Here is a 27,948-nt window from a genome sequence, read left to right on the forward strand (position 1 = left end):
TTTTGGGGGGTGGGGGTGGGGGTGGGGGTGGGGGTGAGAGAAAAGAGAAGTGACATTTCTAACAAACCATGCTCTTTAAGAGAATGTGATATACCAATGACCTACCGGGGGGGAGTAAACATGATAAAATAATCGCTTATGTAACTAAAATGGTGTAATAAAGAATCACATTACCATGAGAATAACCCTGCCTATATGATGAAGTGCATTTTCTGCATCAGAAACCTGGCTATCATTGTCCACAGAACTGATAATGATTACACGCTCTTCATATGGCTGCAAAATTGCAAAGCAAAGTCAGAAATACCACTATTTTAGATCTATAACATAATCTTGGGCTCAAATTCCAATTCCTGCCAATATTTCATAAAAATAAATACTAACGTAAAAAACATTTATGATGACAATTAATGGACGTATAAGGGCAGGTAGCCAAGAGATGAGATAAAGATTTTTTTATTATCCCCACACCAATATAAATAGAGGCAAGGAAAAATACCGTAATAAAGTTCAAATTTTGATAACTAACCTTAATCTATGTGTGATCAGAATCTCCACTTTATATAAACCTTGTTTTGTCCCATCTCATCTTAAACCCCGATTTCAATTTTACCTTTTTCCCTGGAGATTCTTTCTTCTCAATTGTAACCTTCTTTATCCCTTAGTGATGCTAATGCAGATTAATCACCAAAATAGGCTTATTTTGTTAGGAATAAGCCTAGGGTTGGGTTCCATAAATGTTGGGCCTTTGATCCCATGTGTTTTGATTGTATTGGGCCACTTTTATGGGTCCAAAAGAGGGGCTCTAAGATTGAGTACGGGATTACTAGTTAGTTTCCCTTTTAGGTTGGCTTGATGGGGTTTATTTAGTTTCTAATTTCAGCATCATTTAGTTTCCAAATTCAGTACTTAGTTAGCTTCTAATTTCAGTACTTGTAATTCCTAGTTTCTATTTCCAGTTTTAGTAACTAAAATAGTTTTTATTTTCTTTAGTTTCCTATTTCAGTTTTTGGAAACTAGAGTTAGTTTCAATTTTCTTGTAACCCTATCATTATTATAAATAAAGGAGAGGGCTCCCATTAAGCCCCACGATTTATGTTTTAAAAAAAAAGACTCTTGTTGCTGCCGCTGGCTTCAATGATTACTCCTTGTGTTTGATCAAGGCCTAGGGATTGGTGTTTGATCCAATCGACACTCTACGGCCAGAAATCCGAGTGGGTTGCTATTATTTTCTGGTTTTCTTTATAGTGTTATTGTTGTTTAATGTGGGCAAGACTTATTGCTGCTGTTATTGTTCTGCAACTCAGGTAAGAGAACTAATCTACTGTTAAGTTCAGATCTGAGTTTTTTCCAGAATTCTCCAGGTATTGACTACACTTACTGGGCTATCTAGCCATCGGATTGAGCTCCCCTTTGGATCGAGTGTCCCCCTTGCTGGAAGGGAGGTTCGATCCTAATTTCATGCCCATCAGACCAGGGGATGGCCTGGTCTGGTTCGTTCTCTGATTCTGGTCGATTGTGCTTCTGCACATAACTGAGTTTTGTTTTGGTTGTTCTATCCCTGTGGTGTTGTTACTGAGTATGGTCTGTTTTAATAGTCTATTTTCTGCTATTGAATTGTCCTCAGTTGGTGTGATATCTAATTTCTGAAAATCTAAGTTCTGAGTTGAAATTTCTGATTTACAAAGGGCTGTTCGATTCCTATGTCTGGACTATTGTTCATTGTTTACTTTTGGGGTGCTTAGTGGTTGTTCTTTTGACTAAAAGTTCCTGCAGTTGGATTAGTTTTAGTTTTCAAACTTAGTCCTACATTAAGTGGTATCAAAGCATGGCTCAGAACAACACCCCCACCCTAGCTTCTCTTATGGAGACGTTACAGAATATGAGGACTGAGATGAAGGCTGAACAATAAGCTTTGTGGACTGAATTGAAGGCAGAACTGAATACAAGGTTGTTGACTGTAGAGACCCCACCACAACAGCCTACTAGAGATTCACGTACAACACCCGAAGTGGAAGCCCCATTGAATGTAGCTGCTCAGTTGGTTAACAGGAGAGCAAACCTTAATCTGAGAGCACCACAAAGGGTTCCTGTAGTGCAACCTACTTTTGAAGAACATGTAAGGGGTTACTTTGAGACTAAATGTCCCACATATCAGAGGTACTCTGGAGATTCACAAAAGGTCAAGCTCGATCTGAAGGAGTTTGATGGAAGACATGACCCCCAACTATTTTATGATTGGGTAGTGGCACTGGACGACTATTTTGACTATTATGATTTACCTGAGGAACGGAAGATGAAACTAGCTCATGCTAAGCTAATTGAGGCTGCTCGTGATTGGTGGAGGACCTATGAGCATGAACTGGAAGATCATGGTAGAGAACCTACTAGTTGGGAGGAGATGAAGCTTGAGCTATCTGACAAATACTTGCCACGCAACTTTAGATCTCACATACAAGACCAGTTGAATCCTCTTCGTCAAGGGACTATGTCTGTTGCAAAGTACATGAACAGGTTTGATGCATTTTATTCTTATATAGGCATAAGGGGGAATGAAAGACAACTATTATCTCAGTTTCGACTGGGATTGCGAGCTGAAATCAACAGGGGAATTCGTGTTTTTGATGTGTACTCAATGACGGATTGCTTTGACAAGGCCCTACGAGCAGAGGAGCTTATAGCACAGGCTGGTAGAAGGTTTGATTATCAAGCTGGAGAGGTCACGAAGAATTTTTCAGCCACTAAACCTAATAGTTCAACACCCCCAAAGGCTACCTTTCCTCCATGGGCTGATTACAAAGGAAAAGCACCTATGACAAGTAACAACAAAGTACAGTGTTTTTATTGCCAAAAGTTAGGACACTTTGCTAAGTCTTGCCCACATAAGCAGAGAGTTAATGCAGTGGCTAAAATTGAAGAACCCGATGGGGAAGATGAGTCAACTCTTTATCCATATCCCTTGGAGGACGATGATGACGATGGTAGGTATGACTATGACTAGGAAGATACTAATGATGATGGCACTTATGGCATTCATGTGATTAGTAATGTTTTGGTGGTTGAAACCATAGAACAAGACTCCACTAAAGGATTCTACATTGAAGAGAGCCTAGTAAACAAGACTAAAGCTGTGGAAGATGAGGTAGTGATTGAAAGCACTCCACAACAAGTCTTTGGGATTCATGATGGAAAATAAGAGCTTGTTTCCCCTATCCTTGATGAGAAGGTTACCAACATTGATGACTCTATGCATACAACATTCACAGTTGGTGTCGATTCAGAGGTCGAACATACAAATTTTGTTATGTCATCATGGTTCTTTGAAGAGAAAACTCGACGCCTTGAAAGCTACATTCTGAAAGTTTACAGACAACCAGAATTTTGTTTGGGGATGGTCAAAGCTGCTAGTCACATGTTGTTGCCCCCCATCACTGCAAAATTCGAGGATGAATTTTTTCAAGTTGGGGAGAGTTGATGCAAATTAATCACCAAAATAGGCTTATTTTATTAGGAATAAGCCTAGGCTTATTTTATTAGGAATAATCCTAGGCTTATTTTATTAGGAATAAGCCTAGGCTTGGGTTCCATACATGCTGGGCCTTTGATCGTATGTGTTTTGATTGTATTGGGCCACTTTTATGGGTCCAAAAGAGGGGCTCTAAGATTGAGTACGAGATTACTAGTTAGTTTCCCTTTTAGGTCGGCTAGATGGGGTTTATTTAGTTTCTAATTCCAGCATTATTTAGTTTTCAAATTCAGTACTTAGTTAGCTTCTAATTTCAGTACTTGTAATTCCTAGTTTCTATTTCCAGATTTAGTAACTATAAGAGTTTCTATTTTCTTTAGTTTCCTATTTCAGTTTTTGGAAACTAGAATTAGTTTCTATTTTCTTGTAACCCCATCATTATTATAAATAAAGGAGAGGGCTCCCATTAAGCCCCAGAATTTACATTTAAAAAAAAAAAAAAAATACTCTTGTTGCTGCCGCTGGCTTCAATGACTACTCATTGTGTTTGATCAAGGCCTAGGGATTGGTGTTTGATCCAATCGACACTCTACGGTGAGAAGTCCGAGTGGGTTCCTATTATTTTCTAGTTTTCTTTATTGGGTTATCTTCTCCAGCAGAACAGGTAAGTAACTGAACCTTCTGCAGAATTTTTCTGGGTTCTGGATCTCGGTTTACCTATTCTGTCGACCTGTTCTATTTGGGGTTCTGGCCACCCGATGGCCTTGTAATTCTGGTCGATTGTCAGGATCATCCAGAGGAGGACTCGATCCAAGTTTGGTGCTGATCAGACCATGGGCTGGTCTGTTTCTGAGTTTCTTAATTCTGGCCGATAGTGTTCTCTGCCCAGAATTGATCTATGTTTTTTTATTTCTGTGTTGAAGTTGACTGCTGCCTTTGTTCTCCAATGGACTGGAACTTCCAATCAGTGGTTAGATGTGTTTATTAGTTCTTTAATACTGCTCTGTTGAAGTTTCTGAAGTTGTTGTGATCAATTGCCAGATCTCAGAAGTCAGAACCTACTGTCCCAGATTCGAGTTCTGATTGGTGTATCTATTCCTGTGATGTTCTGATTCTGGTCGTACCTTATTCCATACTTTATTTCTGTTGCTGGATATTCTATTTGTTGGCGCAAGTTCTGCTTTCCGACATTCCAGATTCTGGATCTGATGATTCTGGTTGTTTTAAGGACTGTTGACTGATTAGTATTGGACTGTTATTGCTGTTTACTGTTGAGTGGTTATTGGTTGTTCTTTGGTTTAACTTTCCTGCAGTTTTGAGTCTTTACTTATTCTTCCTGCAGCACTAAGTCTTTATCCCTTAGTGATGCAGTATTCAAGACAGAAGTATTGAAGACATAACACAGGAGGAATAATAATTAAGGCCAGGCCTAGCATAGCACTTTACCTTAATATTTAGTTCTTTTAAGTTGTTTTGGTTTATTTCTAGTTTTAAGTCTTTATTTGAGTCCATATCTCTTTTAAAGTCCAAATAGACTTTTAAAAGGGGTTGTGTTTTGCAATGAAGATTCGACTAGGGATCTCCCAAGCCGACTCCAACTCAAACTCCACTTTGGGTTTCTAGTTTTTATAGATACCATGCATGGGGAACATTCTTAGCCCACGATTTTAATAACCAAAAACTGAAGCTCTCTCTTCCTGCAAGAAGGCTCCTTGTGTTTGATCAAGGCTAGTTGGTGTTTGATCCATCCAAACACCTTGCAGCAGGAAGCCCGGGTGCCCTCCTCTTTCCCTTATTCTTGTTCATCTTTCCTTCTTATTTTCCTCCATTGATCCAGTAAGTAAAAGCTTTTACTCTGCAACTATCATATTCTATCCAAGGATTTTATATGCAAGTGTTTTTTTGTCGCATTAACTTTGATATTGGCTGATAAGGAGTGACCAGCAGATCATTCTCATTTTTTAAGGAGTTCTTCATCATAATAGAGAATACTTTCCCAGACCTGTTGTTGCTGATCTGGAGATAAATACTACCTCCCGATTCTGCCCTTTGTGTCCAGAATTTATTTCCTTTCAATTCTAGGTGCTGGAATCGAGTTACCTATTCTGTTGGATTGTTATTGCTGAGATTTATATTATAGGAAGAGTGTTTCCCACGACGCCCAAGTATTAATTCGGGCGTATGGAAAACCCCCAATACGAATCTTCAAATATGGAGGTTCTTGAAGGAGAGAGTGTGGGGCCCTCAATTATGTGAGAGGGCATACCAAGGAATCCGCACATGATCTTTTGCCCTAAATTATAATATCAGTTTGACTAATATTATAATTCTGTTTCCGATTACTAATCTGATTTGTGGTTTGACTATTATAACCTTCTAGAATCCCTATGATTGATCCAAATTTCAGATCCAACCGTTCGATCAAGTAGAAAATTTCAGCACATATTATACCCAATTAAAAGAGTACTCGACCCTGAAACTCCTGGAGAGACTTTTCCTTTTTGCCTTTAGCCCCTTCGCTACTCTACGGTGCGCCCTCCTCTGTCCACACTTCACTTACCGCTCCTAAGTAAGAAGTAGTTACACTGTCCTGCTCCTAATACAAGGTTCTGTTCTGATCTGAACACCCGATCTGGTTCAATTAATTTTCTCCACAATCCGCTCATTTACTTCTCTTTTTTCAATTCTATTTTGGTACTATTTTCGTTCCCTAAAACAATATTACATTACTTAAATTCAACCCTAACCACTAACAAACTCGTCTTGATTTGTGAAGGCAGGTATCATTTTCTTTGAGCCCGTTACCCTCAAATGTAGGATCTTGAAACCACCCCATATCGTACATCAGTTTATACCCATCGTCATAGCAACAACCAGAACTTGGCATACAGATTTCATCATTACGCAACAGAGTCTTTGTATTCTCAAGTCCAGTCAAAACTGAGTCGAGGGGCTCTTTTTTTTCTTTTGATTAAGCACTTAAGCAGGATTCTGGAGAGTGGAATCAAAAGCATTGGTGGCAACAGGGGATTGAAAATTGGTATGCGATGGGATTTTGAGAAACTAGGTTAAATCATGGGTGTTGCCACATTTGATAAGGATGGTTCAGACTAAGTATTGCAACGAATCTTATGTATGGGTACTAGGTAGTCACTCTATGGGAAGGATTTCCTACTCTTTCATGATTTTTGCTTCTTTTCTTTCAGTAGGTTCAGTCATTCATTTCATGCGTTTTGGCTTTCTATAAGCCACTTGAGAAAGGATTCCTTAAGATTACATGCTTCTTTTAAACATTCCTCGCTGTTAAATGTAATAGTCAATGCAGTTGTTAATGCTTGGCTAATTTTACAGCATCAAGGGAAGAAACTTTCATTGCAGATAGAACTGAGAAGCAGAAATCAGAACACTCATATAAGAAATACTCGCAATCATACTAGGACTACATGATGCATATTTTGAAAAGAATGCCCAAAAATTGTTCGCATACATGAACTTCCACGTCCCAATGTATCCTTAATTAATGTAGACTTAATTAAGGTAATAAAGAAAGAAATAAAGAAAAAAGTATACTTCGCAAGGTAAAATATATAGGGTGAAGAAAAGAGGAGAAACTGAAACTCACAGGAATAGCATCTGCAATCTTAATCATGGCCCCAGTCTCTTCTCTGACTTTTTGGATTCGACAACCTCCTCTACCAATCACTTTCCCTATCTGCCCCGTAGGGACGACTATCCTGAACAACACATCCTGAGCTTTCGCGATACGCTTTAGCGACTGGTGATCCGCCGCCGAATCTGGATGAGCTTCGCTAACGGCACCGGCGTTCGGTTCATCATCACGGCAACGCTTCGTACCTCTATCGGATTCATCTCCTCTCTCCTCCGTAACTGTAGCGGAGCTTCTCTGCTCTTCAGCTTCTTGGACCATCGTTGCAAGCCGCGTTCCAAGTTCCAACTTCCAAGGGAACAGACGAAAAACTCTTAAGCCTTTCACAATCAATCTAGTAAAGAAACGGATAAAGGGTTTAGGACAAATTTCTGTATTATTCAAACCCCATATTTGCTAAGAAGCTCACCGATTTCCCCCCATAATAACAATTTTATACCCTTACCCAAAAAAAAACAATTTTATACCTTTCTCTCTCTTAAAGACAGGAGAGAGGTTCCCCAAGAGTGAGCGATCTCCCCAATTTTCTTAAAAAAAAAAAAAAGAGAGATCTCCCCAACACCAATGGTAGTTCAGAAAATGGTATCATTTACTTAGGGTCTACATGTGCTAGGAGTGACAATGTTAGGGTAGATCATACATCTATTCGACCTTTCTTTTTTCCTACTTTTAAAATTCCTAGATTACCTCTCCATTAAACGAATGATTTAAAAAAAAAAGAGGAATTGTCGCTCTTACTCTTGTATAGATTTGTTTATACCATTATTACATAATAGACAATGTAATAAGAGGAGTCCAGATTAGGTACTCATACAAGAATTATTCTCCTAAGATATTTGATCCACACTTGGATTCCACTTAATCTCTCTCTTCTTTTGATTAGTTTTTATTTTCAATGGATTCCAAATGTGAACCAAGCACCGTACGAAAATCATTCTCGTATGAGGACATGATCCACACTCTAACGAGAGTATGACTCACTTGAACACTCTCCCATATTCTATCCATATGGACCATATGACCCCATATGAATGACACTATTCTTCAATCCCTTATTGGTGTAACATGTAAACTTGTTCATACACTTCTCCTCTAGGTAAACCCTAGGGTAAGAGTGTCAATCAGTTCGGTTTTGGCTCGGTTTCAAATGACGATATGGTGGATCATAACTGAGCTGAGAACAAACTTGGTTCCGTATTTAGATACTCAAACCGATTCAATTTGGTTGATTCGGTTTCTGTTATAATTCGGTTCTGATATTCGGTTTTAATTCAGTTTTGTACTTCGGTTTTAATTCAGTTATAAAAAAATGTTCCACTTTTGAACCATGATTGTGATGGACCAAAGGAATGGGCTCAAGTTATGGGCCTTATGGCCATTGCTAACTCCAAAATTGTCAAAACTCAAAAGGGAATATGGAAAATCCCTCTTAAGTCTTACTAATAGTAGGGTTTTTTTTTTTTTTAAAAGCTATTATGAGTAATTCAGTTCGGTTTCAGTTTCGAACCGACAATTTTAACATCCTAAATCGAAAACGAACCGAATAGCATACTCAAATAACCAGATCGAATATGAACCGAATTTATTCAGTTCGGTTCAATTCGATTAATTAGGCTTGGTTTCGGTTTTGGTTTGAAATTGACACCATTACCCTAGGAGTGTAAATTGATCGGGTCTTGGCGGGTCTCAATCAGGCCTATTTGGGTTTGATCACTTGGAAGCCCTGTTCCATGAATGCGCATTTAAGTAAACGAGCTTGGCTTTGGGGGGCATATTACAATTTATAATCGAACTGGTCGGTGTCAGGCTTTAATTGGGCTTTCTTAAACGGGCCTTAACTAGGTAGACTATGGACTTCTTTAAGTCTAAACAGGCTTTAAACATATGCCTATCTTAAATTTTTTTTCTTAAATGGGTTAAATGCCCAGGACTTAGGAAACCATCCTTTTTTTTTTTTCTTATTTATACATTTGGGATGATCTATCACACACTTAGATAATCCTAATTCTACAAATAAAAATAAATAAATGAATGAATAATCCTAATACGGTTCTACCCAACTTTTTCCTTTTTTGGGTAGAGATATTCTACCCAACTAAATATTAAGAATTTTTTTTTGGGTAAAGCTTAATTAAATATTATGATTTTTCTTTTTTTGGTGGGTTAAATATTATGATTTTTTTTTTTTTTTGGTGGGTTAAATATTATGATTATGAGTTCATAATATATTGGTCATGTAGTTAAAATAACTTAATATGAACTTACAACTATACCCTTGAGTTTTTTTTTTTTTTAAAACGAAGCAGAAACCTTTATTATCGAGGGAACAACGATCCACAAAGATCAGCATACAACATAGAGGTATCCTTCTATTTTCTCCGCCCCCACTCCCTCTTGAGGTTTCCTTTACCGTTTTTTTGGTGGGAAAAGTATCCTTCTTTACCGCTCCGTCAAATACGAACTTGCATTAATTCTACGCACACAATCGTCGAGGGTTGTTAACGAAAACAAAACCGTCTCCTTACCCTAACCCTCTTCTTTTCCTACTTACCTTAACCCTCTCCCTTCCTCCTCTGAATCTCTTCAAACGAATCAAACCAGGTAACCAGATAAGATAGGACATGATAAGCGGAGAATCGGAGAGCAGCGTCCTTCGTTCTGGTTTGAAACTTCAAACTGTGATCGTTGGATTTGGTTCATCTTCTTCAAAGAGGGATACGAATCAGGGTGAAGCGACACCTCTTTCACTCTATCATATCGCTGGATTAGCCGAAATTCAGGTTTGGTTTTCTCTTTCTCTCTCATTCCTGTTTTCCTTTTGGGCATTATTCAGTTGAGATAGTAAGGTTTTGGCTCTGATTTATTCACTATTGGTGGGAATTGTTTTTATTTTGGTTTATTGATTATGTTGTTGGAGTTTGTGAAGGAAATCTAATTTTCATGATTTGTAGACTTATTTTTTCTTGGTTTCCCTTTACAATTTGTAGTAGGGCTTTGCGGGATTCTTTCACCTGTGTTGTTTTAAGCTATAGAACCGAAAATTTTAGTTGCAACTCTGTAATGATATCTTAAAAACATTGTTACTTGTGGCAGCTATAATTATGAATAATTATTTGTATAAGCTAAAAATTCAAGCTATCGGCAATTACATCTAGCTTGAGGTCAGATGATGAATGAAACAACGCTTAGAATCTGAATCATGACAACATTGGCATCTTTCATTCTCGAGTACATTAGACAGTGGTGATTTCTGATTATAAAAACGTGAGATCAACCTTTCAGAACCAAAAGTGCTTCTCCCGTGCATAACCTGAAAAATATTGGACTATACGGAAGCTTAAAATTAGATGTTGACTCCCAAAAGTACATTGAGAGTATTCTATCTAAAATTAGATGTTGTTGCTTGATCTTGAGAGACGAATTTGGTGCTTGCGGTGCCGCTTGGTAGGTTCAGAAGGACGAGCTGTGCTGCAGATGGCCTTGAGCATAAGGCTTTGATGGGCTTTTGAAGGAAATCATACCAAGAGGTCTGTGGGAGGAGCCCCTTTGCCTCCTTCTCATGTCTCTTCTTCTCCTCCTCCACCCCTTCTCTCCTTTAGGCTTCCACTTTCTGCTTGCTCTGACTACCTAGTATGGTTTTTGAGGACTTGAGCTCTTTGTAGTTGGTGGTTCCTTTTGTTATGTATTTAATAGATAGGGAGAGATTGACAGCTTTCCTATGCTTTTGCTTTCATGGTGTCTCTCTCTCTCTCTCTCTATATATATATTTTTCACACTTCTCTCCTTGTTTAACCTTTGTAGGAGGTTCACGAGTTCTTCAGTTCTTCTCTGCCATACCCTTTTTCGTCTCTTGCCAACTAAATAAAATAAAGAAAAGATAAACCCAGCGAGCCCTGTTTCAACGTTTCATTATCCAATGATATCCCTTAAGACCCTTGAAGCCTCTACTTGTATACGCTAAAAACAGTAACTATGTTTCTACCAAAAAAAAGTAACTATGTCCTATATGACTATATATCTTAATGGCTCTCTGCCCACATAACTGCTAGCAACTACCAACCCAGACCAATATTCTCTATGTAGTTGGTGGTTCCTTTTGTTATGTATTTAATAGATAGGGAGAGATTGACAGCTTTCCTTTGCTTTTGCTTTCATGGTGTCTCTTTTCCTTTGATTGATTTGCAATTAATATATATATATATATATATTTTCACACTTCTCTTCTTGTTTAACCTTTGTAGGAGGTTCACGAGTTCTTCAGTTCTTCTCTGCCATACCCTTTTTCGTCACTTGCCAACCAAATAAAATAAAGAAAAGATAAAGCCAGCGAGCCCTGTTTCAATGTTTCATTAGCCAATGATATCCCTTAAGACCCTTGAAGCCTCTACTTGTATACGCTAAAAACAGAAACTATGTTTCTACCAAAAAAAAAAAGTAACTATGTCCTATATGACTATATATCTTAATGGCTCTCTGCCCACATATCTGCTAGCAACTACCAACCCAGACCAATATTCTCATTCCCTTTTCCATTCCACCCAAAGATTAAAGAGTAGAAAATCAAATTAATGGTCTCTCCCTTACAGATAATTGACAACCAGTCCACCACCAAGCAAACTTTCCTAAACATGTACTGAAAAGTAAGTTAGGTTAATGTAATATGGATTCTAGGCTATAACCCAATTCAAGGTTACAGGGTTTTTGGATGGATTCTACAAAATGGGAGAAGAACTAGTACTAAAGTGTAACCAAAAGTGACCTCAAGTTGAAATTATAACCAGAACAAGATTTATGAGAAGTTGTTTTTCAAAGCTTTTCTTGATGCTAGGTGCCAAGCTTTTCCATTGGGAGTTTGGGAAAATACAGGGCATGTATAAAGGGAACAGAAGTCGCTAATTAATACTTCCTTTTGTGTTTGTTTGTTATAAACATAGACCAATGCCACCAGAAAGTTATTTTATTTTATTTTTAAATTTTGAGATCGATCAAAGCAACAATGCCATAATGAAAGCAGGTTGAAAGCATGAGAGGATGCCCCCCCCCCTCCTTCCCCACTATACCTTGTGGTGGTTTAGAGACTTCTTGACTTTGTTTGGGACCTTCCATGGAGAGGGTCTACTTATTACTCCATCCATGAATTAAATAGAAGATGAGAATAGTATTTTTACTTTATTCTGCTTTCTGCTTCCTTTTATAGAAAATCTTTTTGCCTTTACATCAATATCTTATGTTCTAAGCAAAATCTAGTAAGTGAAATGATAGAACTGCAATATCTTGCATTCACGGTGCTTGTTCAAGCGAAGCATTTTAGTACTTAGCTCCCTAACTACTGAATTTTTCTCAGGTCTGTTAGGTGTTATATAGGGTTTAGGCTTTTTTTTCTTCACTTACTAACCCTAGCATTAGGGAAGAAGCTGCATCCTTAAGGAATGACAAAAACCCAAAAAGGGCCTGATATATTAGAATGATTAGCTCTACTTAAACCTTTGTTGCAATTTTGAATTTGATAGATCTTGTAATACTGATGCCTTGTTAGCTGGACTGTTTTGTTTACTTTACATAATGATTTTTTGTTGGTTGCATATCATTCATTTGTGGGTTGGCAGGTAAAGAAACCCAATCCTATAGAACTGAATCCATATCTGAAAGACAATGGAAGTGGTTTCCCAGAAAAAGGAAATGGGACAAATATTGGTAGGGACCAGCTTTTGTCTTCTTCAGTTGTTGGAGATGGTGGAGCCAGCTGGCGACTGAAAGCCTTGAAGCGTGCAAAAGAGCAAGCAACTAGGGAAGGACGCAAGCTTGAAGAGGTACATTGACTTACCTTTCATTGCAAAGTTCTAGTACATTGGTTTATTTCCTTTTGATGATTATGCTTGTGATTTTTTCAGGTTGTTGAAGAACGCTGGGGATCTCTTGGGCAACTGGTTGTTTCTGCAGCATCTCGTGCATCTGCTCCTTCTCATGCTCATTTGGGTGCCATAAAAGATAGGAAGAGAGAGGTAGCAAAAAAACATAATGTGGCAGATGATCAAAGCAAGAATCCAGAAAAGTTACCTGGAGAGAGCCAAGAGTATTCAAAGGATATTTCTCTCCGGCATTCTAAGATGAAAACGCCTAGAGTTCATGATTCCTTATCTTGGAGGAAGAGCAAGAGTCAAAAGATGTCCACTGAGGGTGTTGGGCTCATCTCTGTTGCAGCATCTAGCCTAAATACTTTTGCAAATGATGGAAGCTTTATTCTCGAATTTTCTCATCACCAGAAGAAAGATGATGGTTCAATGGGTTCATCTCATGCAAATTATGAGAGGGATAAGTATACAAAATCAGTAGTGGTTTCGTCTAAGACCGACAAGCATAGTGAAGATAGTCCTGTTGTTACACAAGGATTGAGTGTGAATCAATTAGCAGCCAAGGCGTTGCAGCTTCGTATGAAAGGAAAGAATGAAGAAGCCGAGAGACTTATGGTGAGTGATGACTCTTTATGTAGTTTTTTCAATTTTTAGTACTTTTTACTCGGAGTACTATCATTGAGAAAATTCTTATTAATTGCTAATAAGTAGTGGGAGTAAATTGTTATGGCCCATGATGCAATGGTAATTTTAAGATCAAGTATTACATTAAACTATATTTCTGTCTCTTTTTAAGGAAATATTATCCTGATGCTAGCTTAATAAGGTTGGGATAGTGGGTGTCAAATGTGGAAATTATCTTGTTACAGAAATATCAGAATAAACTTATTGGAGTTGACCAGAAACAGATTCTTGATTGAGTACTCACAACATCTTGGCCTAACTGTTTTTGTGCAAAGAGTTTTTGACTTGGATCTTAGAAGCAATTACTTTGTCCACTTTCATTTTGTGAAAATGGGTTCGCATGATTTATACAGCCTATAAACTTCAACTTCTTTTCCAAACCAGCATGTTCTTGGACAAAGTGCATGCCTCGTTCTGGATTTGGATATTTTGGTAGGAAATTAGGGCGTCTAGTGTTTGTGTATTTGGTGGGGGAAAAGAGTCTTGAATTTGACATAAGTATGACTGTAGTGAAAACAAATGCATGAATAGATTGTAAATTCCTTAGTTGCTAAGAGTCGCAATTTATTCCTTCAGTTTGATTGGAGTATTTCTTTCATTTTGCAGAAAGAAGCAGAGAACCTGAAGGGGAAGCAGGATGGTGGAGATAGATTTGTTACCCAGAGAGCTGATGAAACTTCAAAAAGGTAGATGTGTATACTAATTTATAGTAAATAATCGGTTATGCCTCTTATGTATCATTGTTTATAAACATAATTATTTTTGTGGAATTGTATTTGGTTTACCAACATTTTATATTCTTGTCTGTGTCTTCCTCCTCCTGGCCAAATTATCTAACTACAGGTGTTTTTTGAGGGATGTTTCTTTTCCAAAGAAGACAAAAGAGGAGGATGCCAATGCACATTTGGCTCAAAAAATAATGCAGAACAAACAATTCAGAGTGTCTGTTCAGGCTGATGATGAATATGATTTTGATGATGGCCCTAGACGTAAGCGAAAACAAAAGAGAGGAGAGGAGCCTAATCACAAACCAGATGAGAGTAGAATTTCATGTCGCATCTTGACTCAACAAGAATGCTGCCAATTTTGTTTTGAGAACCCAAGGCCAAAACATCTTCTTGTTTCGGTAGCAAATTTCACATACTTGATGCTACCACCCTGGCAACCTGTTGTGCAAGGTCATTGCTATATTTTACCCATACTGGTTAGTGCATTCTACTTTCCTTATCTTTGATTTTCATGCTTTTTTCATGTTTGTTGAATAACATATTGAGAGAAAATTTATGCAACTTTTCAATCAATATATTGGTTTATTGCCACATTTGCCATCCACTAAAGAGTGAAGACGGGTTTCCAAGCCCCAAGGATACTATTTACTAATCAGACTAAAGATAAAGCCCCTTCCCCTACCCCTATTATTTATATATATATAAAACATGCCTTCACTCTTTAGTGGTAATGTTCTCTGTCCGGGAGCATGCTCTATGCCTGGACTTTGAAAGATCTATTTTGTCACTTGGCCAACTCATTTGGACTAAAGCTGAGCATGTGAGCAGGGAACCTTTGGTTTGTAGTTCTATTGAAAAAATTTGGCCCCATCCGACCAGCCACATGTTAGATATTTATGTTACCCAAGAAACACTCTCCCTTTTGTTTGTTTGCCCCCCCTCTCTCTCAATCTCTTTACTCGTCAAAATTTGGACAATGATGATTATCTTTCCCATATACAGCATGAATCAAGCACAAGAAATGTTGATAATAATGTGTGGGAGGAAATTCGCAACTTCAAAAAGTGTCTCATCATGATGTTTGCAAAGCAAGAGAAGGACGTTGTGTTCCTTGAAACTGTTATGGGATTGGCGCAGCAACGACGCCATTGCTTGGTGGAGTGCATTCCTTTACCGCAAGATATGGCGAGGCAGGCTCCACTTTATTTTAAGAAGGTCAGCTTTATAATTTATCATTAAGTATATCACAGTTCTGCTTATTTTATATGTTTAGTTTGTAAATAGATGTCCTTGAATTTCTTCCTTAGAATATATTGCAAATTTGCTTCTTGTTTCTTCCTGAATTTGCTGTTCTTTACTTTTTCTTGATGAAATGACAAAGTTTAGTTGAAAATGGGGAAAGGCTGTAAAGGGATGGTGTTTAGTATATGGAAGGTGGATCTTTGTACAAAAGAATATGCTATAAAGAAAAGTTTGTGAACTGAAAAGGCTAATTGTAAGCTTCATCAGACTGGTTTAAGATTATGTTACAATTGGATTATGTTGTCATCTTGCCAAAGGCAAGCCAAGGCACTAAGTCGGGTTGCACATTCCAGCTATATTTTCCATATTCAAGCTATTGTTGCTTCGTCTTCTGGGTCTTGGCACCTCGATACATAAGCTGACTGGTTGCCTTGGGCAATAGATCTGCCTTGTGTGATGATGCTTTGACAACTATAAATTGAATGTTTGTCACCTCTTCTGAACAAGCCTAGTTTAAACTTGATTCACTAATTTTTGTTGTCCTGGTAGTTCAAAACAAGTGTATTTAATGTCAAATTCGAGGCAATATGTGTAGTGCATCACTTTAGCTCTCCTTTCTTGGACGAAAACTCATTTCATGAATTGAAAAGAAGAATGCAATCCAAAAGCTCTAGATAGGCTATGTAAATGGAGAGGCCTGAATAAGGTAAAAAAAAAAACATCTACTTTTTTTAAAATGAAAAAAGATAAAGAATACTGTGGCTTCAACTCGAATAGAAAGATTATTTCTGCTGAGGTTTGTTTTGATCATTTTCAATTGCATCTTTTGTGAAAGATTTTGATTTTGGAAGCTTCGAAGTTCTTGATAGTAGTCGTACTTGAACTTTAAGATAATTTCCCGTAAGTAATGGTTTTTGAAGAATTCAATTAGACTAGATGACAGGAAACATTAAGAAAGCTCCCAGAAATGGTGGATTATTGATGTTTCTTCTATGCCTTTTGTCAACCACATCGTCTTTTCTCATATTACTGATGAAACCCTCTTATGTTTTGAATACCTTCTTTGATTAAATGTTTTATATTATTTTTTGATGAGTTTGTTGTTTGTGTACTTGTCTCTCAATTATTTGGATTTCAGGCAATCGATGAAGCTGAAGATGAGTGGAGCCAGCACAATGCAAAGAAGCTTATTGACACAAGCAAGAAGGGTTTACGTGGTTCAATCCCTAAGGATTTCCCTTACTTCCATGTTGAGTTTGGTCTAAATAAGGGGTTTGTTCATGTGATCGATGATGAAAAACAATTCCAAAGCAGCCTTGGCCTGAATGTTATCAGAGGCATGCTAGGTCTGCCAGAAGAAGACATGTACCGTCACCGGAAGTATGATTCTGTCGACATACAAAATCAAGCAGTCTCAAGCTTTGCCCGAGAATGGGGGCCTTTTGATTGGACCAAGCAGCTTGATTAAAGGTAACTAAATCCTTTCTTGCGTCCGATTCTTGCCTACTTGGAGAATCTTACGCATTTGAAAAATGTAATTCAGAAGAACTTGTACAAAGTAAGGTCTGATATTGGGTCTGCTTCTCAGCTAGATGGCATGAAACACATTGACAATGAGTGGTATGGATGGGCTAATTTGAGAATTAGCATTTTTCCGTATTTGAATGATTTTCCTCTTTAGAAGACCAACTGTAAAGTAACTTTTTGGATATTACACAGAAGTTTGTTCCATGTTTTAGAATATGAGGCCTGGAAGGTATTTCTTCTAATTCATTGACCACTTAAAGGGAATGATACTGTAAAGGAACATAGATACTGCATGTTTCCATGATCTAATGAATCCGTAGGGGGTTATGACTTATTTCTAGCTATATTACTTACTTCTACTTGCAGACATTTCTATGCTATCAGAATCATCTATCCTTCTCTACCGAGAAAATAAAATAAAGAATCATCTATCCTTTAGCTGGTCATTGAGCTATTTGACAGATCTGTGGACTCTGGTTCTTCACATTACCAAGTCTGTCCTCTTGTATATATCCATACAAGTGGATCCAAGGTTCTTCACATTACCTGAAAGTTTGCCTTCTGCATGGGTTTCACCTGAAAATTAGAGAGCATGAAACAGAGTCTATCCACTGTTTGTAGGTATGGTCACTCTTTGTTAATGTTGTAAAAGCTTGAGCTTCACTTCTGTTGAAGAGAATTGGCACTGAGGAGGAACGCTTTGGTTTCATCCAAAGAGCAGGTCATCAAAAAATTATATCAGCTCACAAGTTGGATCTAAGGTGGGGTTCAAACTCTTGCCTGAAGGATGACAGTCTGCAGGCTTTACCAGTCAACAGAACCTTCACCTCCATGATGCTCTTTTTAACAAATGAGAAGTAGCAGGTGCCACTGATAATTAGGTTATTGGTTTAATCTCACTGCAATCGATAGTTGCACCAGAACAAGTTATATTGGACAGGTCACCTATCTTTCAACCAACACTATAAAATGCATGCAGAGCTGATGTATTTCGTAGTTCTAACATTATAGATAGAGTCATACCGGGAAAGAGTGACCAAGATAACTGTATCTCGGCAGAGGCCTTAACTTCCCAATCCTAGGTTTATCTAAATTTGAGATAGAATGATTGTCTTAAGAGTTTCAACCTAGGGGAGCCCTGCCCAATATGTTCAAGCAAAATGAAATTTTGGAAAGACCATATCTTTCATGGCATGAAAATCCAACCAACTAAACAAGCAAAATGCTCCATTCCTCACTAAAAGAAATTGGATCTCCAACATCAAATTTCACTAAAGCAGTAAGGCATCCAATGCCATCTCCAGTTGGGTAACTGCATCAACTACCACAAATCTCAGGTTATCCTCGGCTCGTGTACCAGTAGTGCATCCAATGGTCTTTAGTCACCACCACCAGAATCCTTTGGGTATGGGAAATTTTGAAGGAGCATGGGAAAATTGATCTCAAATGCCAAATTCAGTTGTTGATTGGCTGGAATGCTGGATAGCAGATGCAGCTGTTCTTTCAAATCGCCGCCAATTGGTCTATTAACATCCCACATAATATCTTATCAAAATAAAATATCCAATAGAATACGGTTTGAAATTCCAAGCGTGCGAAGGAACAATGCCAAAGAGAACTTACAAGCTTGAATGCTTATGTAACCGAAAATCTGGAAAGGTAAAATGAATGTAATTGAAGTAAAGCTTCAGATTTGGAACAGTGGAAGCATCATTAAGCCTTTTTTTATTGCAATGTCAAGGAAGAACAGTGAATACTTGCACATACTCCATGTCTGGGCTTGTCACAGAGTATTGGAAGGTCCATCCATGGCAAGCTCCTGCATGCAAGCCATTCTTGTCAACAGCAAAGACAGCTCCAACAAAATCTGGATATTTTTTCGCAAACCGCGACATTGCATCCTTGGCAGCAAGCTTGGGTTCCATGCCTAACCTCAGACTCTCCACAACTTGATAACTGAAATCATATAGGCAAAATTATTGAGCTTCAAGTACAACATAAGTATAGTGAATAAGTAATTCTCTAAGCAATCTGGATTTTTTTTTTTTTGGGGGGGTTGGGGGTGGGGAGAGTGTGGGGATTTAGGGTTGGGGTTGGGGTACAAGGCAAAGCAGGAAATTTTATTAAGAGAAATACTAGAATGTACAATACAAAAATCAGAAAGACTTGGCTCTCTAACAGCTGATCATGATCAACCTCCAACCACTGATTTCTTGATGACACTCTGGAAGGCTTCCTTTCCGAAACAATTTGTTGGCCAATAAGCAGGACACCAAAGACCTACACCTTCATTGATACACAGAAAGTGCTTCCACATGATTTACCAAAAAAAAAAAGACTGTGCTTCCACATGCATATATAAGAATATACCTCAAGTCCTTGAAATATCATACCAACTTTATATTAAGCCTGAATTTAATGGTTAACCACAGGAACAATGTGCATGTCTCAGGTAACTGGATTGCCCGGCTTGGTTGCTGCAGGCTTACAGCCCATCCAAGTGCTGATCTACTGATTGAATAAGGTCACGAGATGACGAGACACGCTTTGGATATCATTCCATTCACGGGTACTGTTCACATGAACAGTAGATTCTGGTTGAGTTGACTTGATGGGCCAACGTTGGGTTGGCTGGTCTGGTTCGATGGAACCCTTCTTTTATAAGTTCGATATACATCAGCACCGGTATGCCATTTGTAGCAAATACAAATAAAGTTTGTTAGGTAAGGTTGAATCACAAGCCTTATCTTAGAATACAATGAAAGTATGTTAGGTAAGGTTGAGTCACAAGCCTTATCCTATAATAGAATGAACCTAGATGGTCTAGTCGTCTAGGCAACACTCATACATATCACTCCACCTCAAGTTGGTGCATGGATATCCCTTGAGCCTTCCTCAAGTTTCTCCTTGATGAAGTGTTTGTCAATCTCAATATGCGTCGTAGACACCTAATTTTGTCACCCTCGTCAATGATGACACAAGAAGAATTACTTGTTGGACATTGTAGACTTAGAGAATTTTCGAGTTTAGGGTAGAAAATGACAATTTTGCCCCTATAAATTTTCAAGATAAAATGTTTTCAAAAAGTGGAATTTGACGTTGTAGATTAGTGCTGCTTGTTCCCTCAAGTTGGGCACTACACTTTGATACGAGAATGATGCGAATCCCTCTTTTACTACATGATTCGTGTCCTTACTTTATGCATATTTTCGCAAATATTCCTAGTCGAGATTGCATTCGTGCCTCATATCATTGAATAGTGCTCAGCATGAGCTTTACAGCGACATATTACACGTCGAATTCTGACTAACTGTTTGAAATATATGACCCCCGGAAGTTGACTCCAAAATTTGGGGTTAAATTCCATTTAGAGCAAAACAATCATTTCTAGTTTTTTATTCCCACATTGGAAACAAAAGAGGATTCTCTCAAATCCCAAAGCTATAAATATAACCCTTCCCTCTTCTAAAATGAGAGAAAAATTGGGAAATTAGGAGAGATGATGGCCTCTTCAAAGTTTGGCTAACCTCTTCTTTTTAAAACCAAATATTCTCCAAGTCTAAAAGTTTGTTGTTTCTTGATTAAAGGCGGGATTGAGGTAATTTTTTTCTCTCAATGGCAATTTAGAACTAGTTTAAGCAATTTAATAGATTGAATTTTAATTTATTAATGTTTGGTTCATGTATATTTAATCTGACTGGTTTGATTTTAATTTAATTGATTCTTTTGGGTGTAATTTGATTCAATTAGATTGACTAAGGTTTAATTAGGTTCAATTAGATTATTTGGTCAATTATAGGTCTGTTTTAATTCATTGAATAATTTTAAGTGTTAGATTTCCTTTGACCTGGACCTTAGATTAGGATTCAGAACCATAATCCCTTCTCCCACTTTCTCTGTCTTCTTATTTTCTTCTCCAATTTCTACCCAAAAAAAAAAATTCTTTTCAACGCTTAGGCCTCGATCCATGGATGCACGAAACCACCCCAATCATGAGGAACCAGATTGAAGTCAGCAAAATGTGGCTTTCCTTTCAACGTAAGAGCTTTAACTCTGGGAAACCTTGCAATTAATCTCTCTGGACTAATGGCATAACAATTCCCTACAAAAACCCTCTCTTTGCTCCATCTCTCCAACCTATACCAAGACTTGCAGACCAAAGACACCGCATTTCGATCACGATGCGACGAAAGGAAATCAAACATGTGCTCTACGACCTCTTCGAGGAAATAAATCAAGTCATCTTTCAATTGAAAGAAAAAAACGAAATAGATTCGAAGAATATGACCTGCTGGAAGGAATCTAAGCACCGACAACTGGGCTTCGTCACCCAAAAACCCTAACAGGTAAACGGGGTAGAAGAGACGGAGCCCAAGATTTAACTGAAGAAATCTCCCAAAGCCTCTACTGGACAAGCTTATATACAACAGAAATTAAGATCTTGAGAAGAAATTAAGCAATCTAGCGAAAACTCCACTTAGATCTGCCATAACGACCTCAACATCGAAAACCAGATCTACAGACCCAAAAGTACCTACAGCTCACATAAGACTACATAAATAAAAATTCTCCTACATCCCTTCCCTTACATTAGATCTTCCAAGCCTGAAATCTCATTATCCTTTCCTCTATCTTCTCTATCGATCTCTTCTTCTTCAACCCACCGAACTACCCCTTTCCTTCTTCTCCTGCAACCGAAACCACCCTTTCCAGCAGCCACCGAATCTTCCTTTCTCCCATCAATCAACCCTAATCCTTTCTCCCCCTTCTCTATCTCTTCTTCTTTTCTTCTCCAAATAACCTAGCCCCCTCCTTTTTCTTTCCTTACCTTGGCCGAACTATCCCCCAACCCCCCTTCTTCTCTTCTCTCACTATTGCCATGGCCAAATCATCTCCACCCCTTCTCCTTCCTTTCTTTTTCCTTAACCGAACCTGAACTCCTTCCCTTCTCTTTTCCTTAGCCGAACCTGAACTCTTCCCTCTCTCTTGACATGGACGAACCTCTTCCATCTTCTTCTCTTCCCTCTCCCTTGACTTGGACGAACAATCTCCACCTCTTCTCCTTCAGCTCTCTCCCTCCTTCCCTTTGCGGAAATCCGAACTCCATTGACTATGTTGTATGATGCTGAGAAGTGAAATCACTCACATATAAGCTGCTTCGATCTCTCATTGTTGAATCTTCTCTAGGCTCTTAAGCTAGTTGCTGTGAAATATTCCAGCCCAACCATGTCAGTTTCTGGATTCAAGGAGCAAAAATCATTGTAATTCAAGTGATGCGTGTGAAGTATTTAATGAATTAAAAGATATATTCTAATCACCTTGGTTTCCCGATTATTAAGAAGGATATTACACATCAATCCATTTAGCTTTAATTTCAACATTAAGCTTTTCTCTTAACTTAAGGCATTCTTTTCATATTTAATTAGTTTCTTCTAGTTTAATTAGATTTTCTTTTGATTTTGTCTTCCAACATAACTTGATTTACTTGTTTATGTTAATTTGATCAACTCCCATTTTGTTATAGATTGTTTCATTAATTTGCTTTATGTTAATGTAGTTAGTCTAAAATAAATTAAGTTAATCAATAGTCTTTAGCTCATTAATTCATTTGGGGCCTTATGATATGTTCAACACTTCAACTCATCTTTTAGAATTAGTCTGAAATATTTTTAATCAGTCTAATTAGGTTTAATAATATACTTAAATCAAAATTTAACTTTAATCAAGTAAACTAGATTGCTCATGTTATCAAATTTCATTCATTCCAAATAGTCTAATTCAGTTTACTTTCTCTTGATTCAAATTTCAAATGACTTTTTTTCCCTTCTTAGTAATATGTGAGACGTAGTTTAGGACGTAGATTAGTATAGGTGTGGTAGCCCCTCAAACTGGCCAGTAGCATTAGGCCGCATTTGGGGATTGAGTTTGTGTTATCATATCTTTTTTGTAGGGCTCTTCATCCTGTTTCTTTAAATGCAATAAAAAATTGAATCTTATTTAAAGAGTGTTTTTATTTTTATTATTATTTTTTTAAAACTTCTTCAGTTAATATGTTTGTATTCTAACTCATGTAGTTTTCCCTTTTTTCAGTTTGTTTAGCTTTCTTTAATCATTTCATTTAGCTTATTTGATTGGCTTAATTATTTAAACCCATGTATCATTTCCCTTGGTGGCTTTCCTTTTTTAAAATTAATTAGTTGTTTTATTCTCTAATTAGTTCAATTAATATAATTTTTAGATTCTTTAACATAATATAGGCATGGCGTGGAATAATTTCTAATCATATGTAATCTATAGATATTTACCATCGTTTTTATTTAATCTAAAATAATTTTCTCATTTAAATTGATTAGGGTTTTGAAAAATGTTTAACTTATTCTAGGCTAGTTTAATGTGGACATAATTAGCTAAATTAGGAAATCACATCACCTCTATTTACACATTAAGTTTATTGTAATTTTTATAAATTACATCAATTAGGTTATTGGAATGTACTCATTTAATGTAATTCACTTCCCCTCTTTTAGATAATTAAATCTTAATTAATTTAAATGGATTTTGCCAACTTAATACAATTAAGGGTTTCATAAATTCATTAATCATCCATTCAGGTTAGGCTCAATTAATAGAATTAGTTTAATTTAAGGTTTTATAAGTTGTTCAACTAATCCTAGGTCTAGTTTACCTAAGTAGCGTAATCTAAGATTTATAACACATTAACTAAATCATTTAGGGTTGTAGGTTTTAATTAGTGTAATGTTTTCATTACTCACATTATAACATAGATTAGCATAATCTAGATACTTGGCTTAAGGTTTTCACATGTCATACTCAGATACCTAGTTTATGGTTTTCGATGACCTAGATTTAGGACTAGTTAGTTGGGGACAAACAAACTTTGGTCAAATAGAAAAAGATCGGCCTTAAAGCCCTTAAGGGGGGGGCAGACTGGGTGCTTAACACTTTTCCAGTTTGTCACTTGACACTTGTCTAGAATCTTGGTGCAAACCAGCCTTATCCATCAAGTCATTAGTCTTTCTCCCTTAATTGGGGAAGACATTTATGGGTTCTAGACCCTTTTTAGGTGGTGACTCTCTTGTACTCATATCATGTATCCCCTTCTTGGCATTTTTGAGGACCAGGGGTACCTATCCATCATCTTAGGGCCGAACCCTAGCATGTGTCTATGCTACACTCGTATCACGATCCGCAAAGGTCCATGGTACCCACATGCGTGGTTTTGTTATGTTGGACTAGGTTATGGGTTATACTGATTGCTACCTTATTATCACAATAGAACCTAATAGGTTATTTAGGTGTTATCCTCAAATCATCAAGTAACACCTTGAGCCAGATAAGTTCACACACACCTTGTGCCATAGCTCGATACTCTGCTTTTGTACTAGATTTGGATACTGTTGGTTACCTTTTGTTTCACTAGGGCTTTGTTTGTTTTGGCCTGGAAAATTTTGCCCGTAAAATTTTACGGTAAAATAAGACTTTCCTTTGTTTGTTTAGAACTTCTTAAATTTTATATCAAGTAAAATTTTACCCAAACCCTTGCATTTACCGGAAAAGAGCCTGACAAATTTACTTTCCATTTTGTCGGTAAAATTTTCACTCATTGCTGCCGGAAAACCATCGGGTTTTGAGAACGTTTGTGGATTTCTCATTGCAAAGAAGAATTGATCGAGCTTCATTCTCCTCTTCTCCTAGATTTCTCATCCTCCTCAATCTCCATCTACCATAGTGAGTTTTCGAAGAACCTGTGAGCATCTAGAAGAAAGTTGAAGAAGATCAATCTGCTTGATCGATCTGCAACAGAGAAGCTTGATCGATGTACAATAGACTTCTCGATTTGCAACAGAGAATCTTGATCCTCTCGATCTGCAACAGAGAATCTTAATCTTCTCGATCTGCAACAAAATCTATTGGATCTGCTACAAAACCTGCTCAATCTGAAAGAGATTGAGGTTTCATTACATATCTCTTAGTTGGAAGGTCCGTCTCTCTCTCTCTCTTAGAGTTCGATCCTCGCTGGTAAGATTTCTAGTCTAAAGCAGACCGGGATCTGTCTCTGGACTTATTTTCCTCTTTACCTTGCCCTTCTATGTCTTTCAAACTGGCATAATTTCCCTCTTCGCAAATAACATCCAAAATCTGTACAATATAATATTCAATTTGGTGGCTTGAGTAGAGCATTCCATGTTCAATCTTCAGATCACCCTACACTCAACAGAGACATTAAACATGGCGACTTAAGGGTTCAATTCAAAGCATCTAGAACTGTCCTTAAGCACCAAAAAGCTCAGTAACTGATTGCTAATCTTTGGAAAAATAATCTTCATATTCTGATCTAGTTTCCAAGGATTTGTTGATTTCTGCAACCATCCATCAGTTCAGTCCCAAATATGAAGGATTTTCTAAGGTCATCCTAAACTTCCTTTGACCAGGATGTAAGCCCCTCTTGGGCTTTGGTTAGTGAGTTTTAATAATTCTCAGATTTGGCCTAAATTCCCCGAGTTGAGGTATTGTATTATGTATGTATTTATGGTCTATTACAGAGAGGGTTTTTTTATTTTTTTAAATAACGGGTATCTAAGCTTTCGGCCTGACTAATCTCGCGTGCCCATATTGATCCTACAATCGCATGGAAATGTCTGTCCCACATTGGTTGTATTTTTTGTTATCCTGAATCACATAAGTCCTATATATTTTATGGGTTCCATGTCGATACATGATTTTTACAGTTGTCTAATTCAAATTTATAATGGGATCTTAATTATGTAATTATGCTAAATAATTTTACCACGTAAAATGGCAAACAAACATTGGAAATTTTTACATTGATATTTTACCTCCTAGAAACAAACGTTGGAAAATATATCAACAAGGAAAATTTTATTTTACATGGAAAAATTTACATGTAAAATTTTACGCGGAAACAAACGGAGCCTAGGTAACAAGATTTTCCTCCAAAGAATGTAAAATATCCTAAAGTAGTGGGCCAATCTTTAATGGCACTAGCCCAATCACTTTGGTAGAGCATTCGAACTTCAAATTGCTATTATTAGTGAATAAAACCCCCTTTCCTTAGCATTCAGTATATAGCCTTGAGATGATTAGTTTGTGGATAATGTAAAATATCCCAAAAGTAGAGGATCATGTTAGTGTAGATCCTACATCTTATTAAGTGTGAAGGTGCACATCTAGAATCTACACTCCAGCATTGTACCTTTCGTTTTTCCTACTTTTGAAATACCTATATTACCTCTCTATTGAACAAATGTTTAAAAAAAAAAAAATGTCACTCTTACTCTTCAGTAGATTCGTTTATACCATTCTCACATAATAGACAATGTAATGAGAGTGACTCATTGACACTCCCCAATATTCTGACCATATGGACCATATGACCTATGAATGACACTATTCTTCAATCCCTTATTGGTGTAACATGTAAACTCTTTCATACACTTCTCTTGCGGACAACCCTAGGGTGTCAACCGGTCAGGTCGGGTCTAATCGGGTTTTCGTACTTACCTTAACCCTCTCTCTTCCCCCTCTGAATCTTTTCAAACGAATCAAACCCCAGGTAGCCAGATAAATAGGGTATGCCAAGCGGAAGATTGGAGAGCAGCATTCTTCTCATTCTGGTTTGAAAGTTCATACTGGGATCGTTGGATTTGGTTCATCTTCTTCAAAGCGGGATACGAATGAGGGTGAAGGGATACCTCTTTCTCTCCTTCATATCGTTGGATTAGCTAAAATTCAGATTTGGTTTTCTCTCTCTCTCTTTTTCTTGTTCTCCTTTTGGGCATTATTCAGTTGAGATAGTAAGGTTTTGGCTCTGATTTATTCACTATTTTCCCTTTTGAAAACATTTTCTGTAATGATATCTTAAAAATATTGTTACTTGTGGCGGCTATAATTATGAATAATTATTTGGATAAGCTAAAAATTCAAGCTATCGGCAAGTACCTCTAGCTTGAGGTCACGGTGAACCACACGTTGAAGATGATGAATGAAACAACGATTAGAATCTGAATCATGACAACCGTGGCATCTTTCATTCTCGAGTACATTAGATAGCGGTGATTTCTGAGTATAAAATTGTAAGATCGACCTTTCACCACCAAAAGTACTTCTCCCTTGCATAACCTGGAAAAAAAAAATTGGACTATAAGGAAGCTTAAAATTAGATGTTGACTCCCAAAAGTACATTGAGAGTATCCTATCTAAAATTAGATGTTGTTGATCGGCGCCGCCTGGTAGGTTCAGAAGGATGAGCTGGGCTGCAGGTGGCCTTGAGCATAAGGCTTAGATGGGCTCTTGAGGGAAAACATACCAAGAGGTCTGTGGGAGGAGCCCCTTTGCCTCCTCCTCGTGTCTCTTCTTCTCCTCCTTCACCCCTTCTCTCTTTTAGGCTTCCACTTTCTGCTTGCTTTGACTACCTAGTATGGTTTTTGAGGACTTGAGTTCTTTGGAGTTGGTGGTTCCTTTTGTTATGTATTTAATAGATAGGGAGAGATTGACAGCTTTCCTTTGCTTTTGCTTTTGCTTTTGCTTTTGTGGTGTCTCTTTTCCTTTGGTTGATTTATAATTAATATATATATTTTTCACACTTCTCTCCTTGTTTAACCTTTGTAGGGGGTTCACGAGTTCTTCAGTTCTTCTCTGCCATACCCTTTTTCGTCACTTGCCAACCAAATAAAATAAAGAAAAGATAAAGCCAGCGAGCCCTGTTTCAATGTTTCATTAGCCAATGATATCCCTTAAGAC

The 27,948-nt window shown here is 37.5% G+C and overlaps 2 protein-coding genes, 1 long non-coding RNA gene and 1 pseudogene across 6 annotated transcripts in view; 2 read left to right on the forward strand and 2 right to left on the reverse strand.

Annotated features, from left to right (window-relative positions):
* Nucleotides 1-7,563, reverse strand: part of LOC122084587 (poly(rC)-binding protein 4-like) — a 17,372-nt gene extending 9,809 nt beyond the window's left edge. The window contains exons 1-2 of one of the 2 annotated variants that reach the window (XM_042652951.1): nt 7,089-7,563; nt 175-276 (exon numbers count right to left, since the gene is read on the reverse strand). In XM_042652951.1, the coding sequence (XP_042508885.1) occupies nt 175-276; nt 7,089-7,394 (408 nt within the window). In that variant the 5' untranslated portion in view covers nt 7,395-7,563. The remainder of the gene's footprint in view (nt 1-174; nt 277-7,088) is intronic. The other variant, XM_042652950.1, reaches the window with a different exon arrangement.
* Nucleotides 7,564-9,483: 1,920 nt separating this feature from the next.
* LOC122085236 (CWF19-like protein 2) lies at nt 9,484-17,500 on the forward strand. 2 transcript variants are annotated; one of them, XM_042653725.1, is made up of 7 exons: nt 9,484-9,913; nt 12,740-12,943; nt 13,025-13,600; nt 14,276-14,355; nt 14,525-14,873; nt 15,400-15,612; nt 16,778-17,500. In XM_042653725.1, exons 1-7 carry the CDS (start codon nt 9,755-9,757, stop codon nt 17,105-17,107), a joined length of 1,911 nt encoding a protein of 636 aa, XP_042509659.1. In that variant the 5' UTR covers nt 9,484-9,754; the 3' UTR covers nt 17,108-17,500. The 2 variants fall into 2 exon arrangements, with proteins under 2 accessions (XP_042509659.1, XP_042509658.1); XM_042653724.1 differs by having other exon boundaries at nt 9,485-9,913; nt 14,513-14,873.
* Nucleotides 17,501-18,684: 1,184 nt separating this feature from the next.
* On the reverse strand, nt 18,685-27,911 carry LOC122084635. 2 transcript variants are annotated; one of them, XR_006141958.1, is made up of 3 exons: nt 27,515-27,911; nt 27,148-27,327; nt 18,685-19,122 (listed from the first exon to the last, which is right to left on the reverse strand). It is a non-coding gene; the product is annotated as an uncharacterized LOC122084635 (long non-coding RNA). The 2 variants fall into 2 exon arrangements; XR_006141959.1 differs by having other exon boundaries at nt 27,148-27,911.
* LOC122084634 overlaps nt 26,456-27,948 on the forward strand; it is a 30,349-nt pseudogene continuing 28,856 nt past the window's right edge.

Source organism: Macadamia integrifolia, chromosome 7 (assembly GCF_013358625.1).
Source record: "Macadamia integrifolia cultivar HAES 741 chromosome 7, SCU_Mint_v3, whole genome shotgun sequence".
Taxonomy (NCBI): domain Eukaryota; kingdom Viridiplantae; phylum Streptophyta; class Magnoliopsida; order Proteales; family Proteaceae; genus Macadamia; species Macadamia integrifolia.

What these genes read in the sequence shown, in the direction of transcription:
- LOC122085236 (XM_042653724.1), top strand. Translation starts at nt 9,755, where the DNA reads ATGATAAGCGGAGAATCGGAGAGCAGCGTCCTTCGTTCTGGTTTGAAA. An exon ending in AAGAAGCCGAGAGACTTATG is followed by an intron (nt 13,601 to 14,275) that starts GTGAGTGATGAC and finishes TTCATTTTGCAG; the next exon opens with AAAGAAGCAGAGAACCTGAA. An exon ending in GCTGATGAAACTTCAAAAAG is followed by an intron (nt 14,356 to 14,512) that starts GTAGATGTGTAT and finishes ATCTAACTACAG; the next exon opens with GTGTTTTTTGAGGGATGTTT.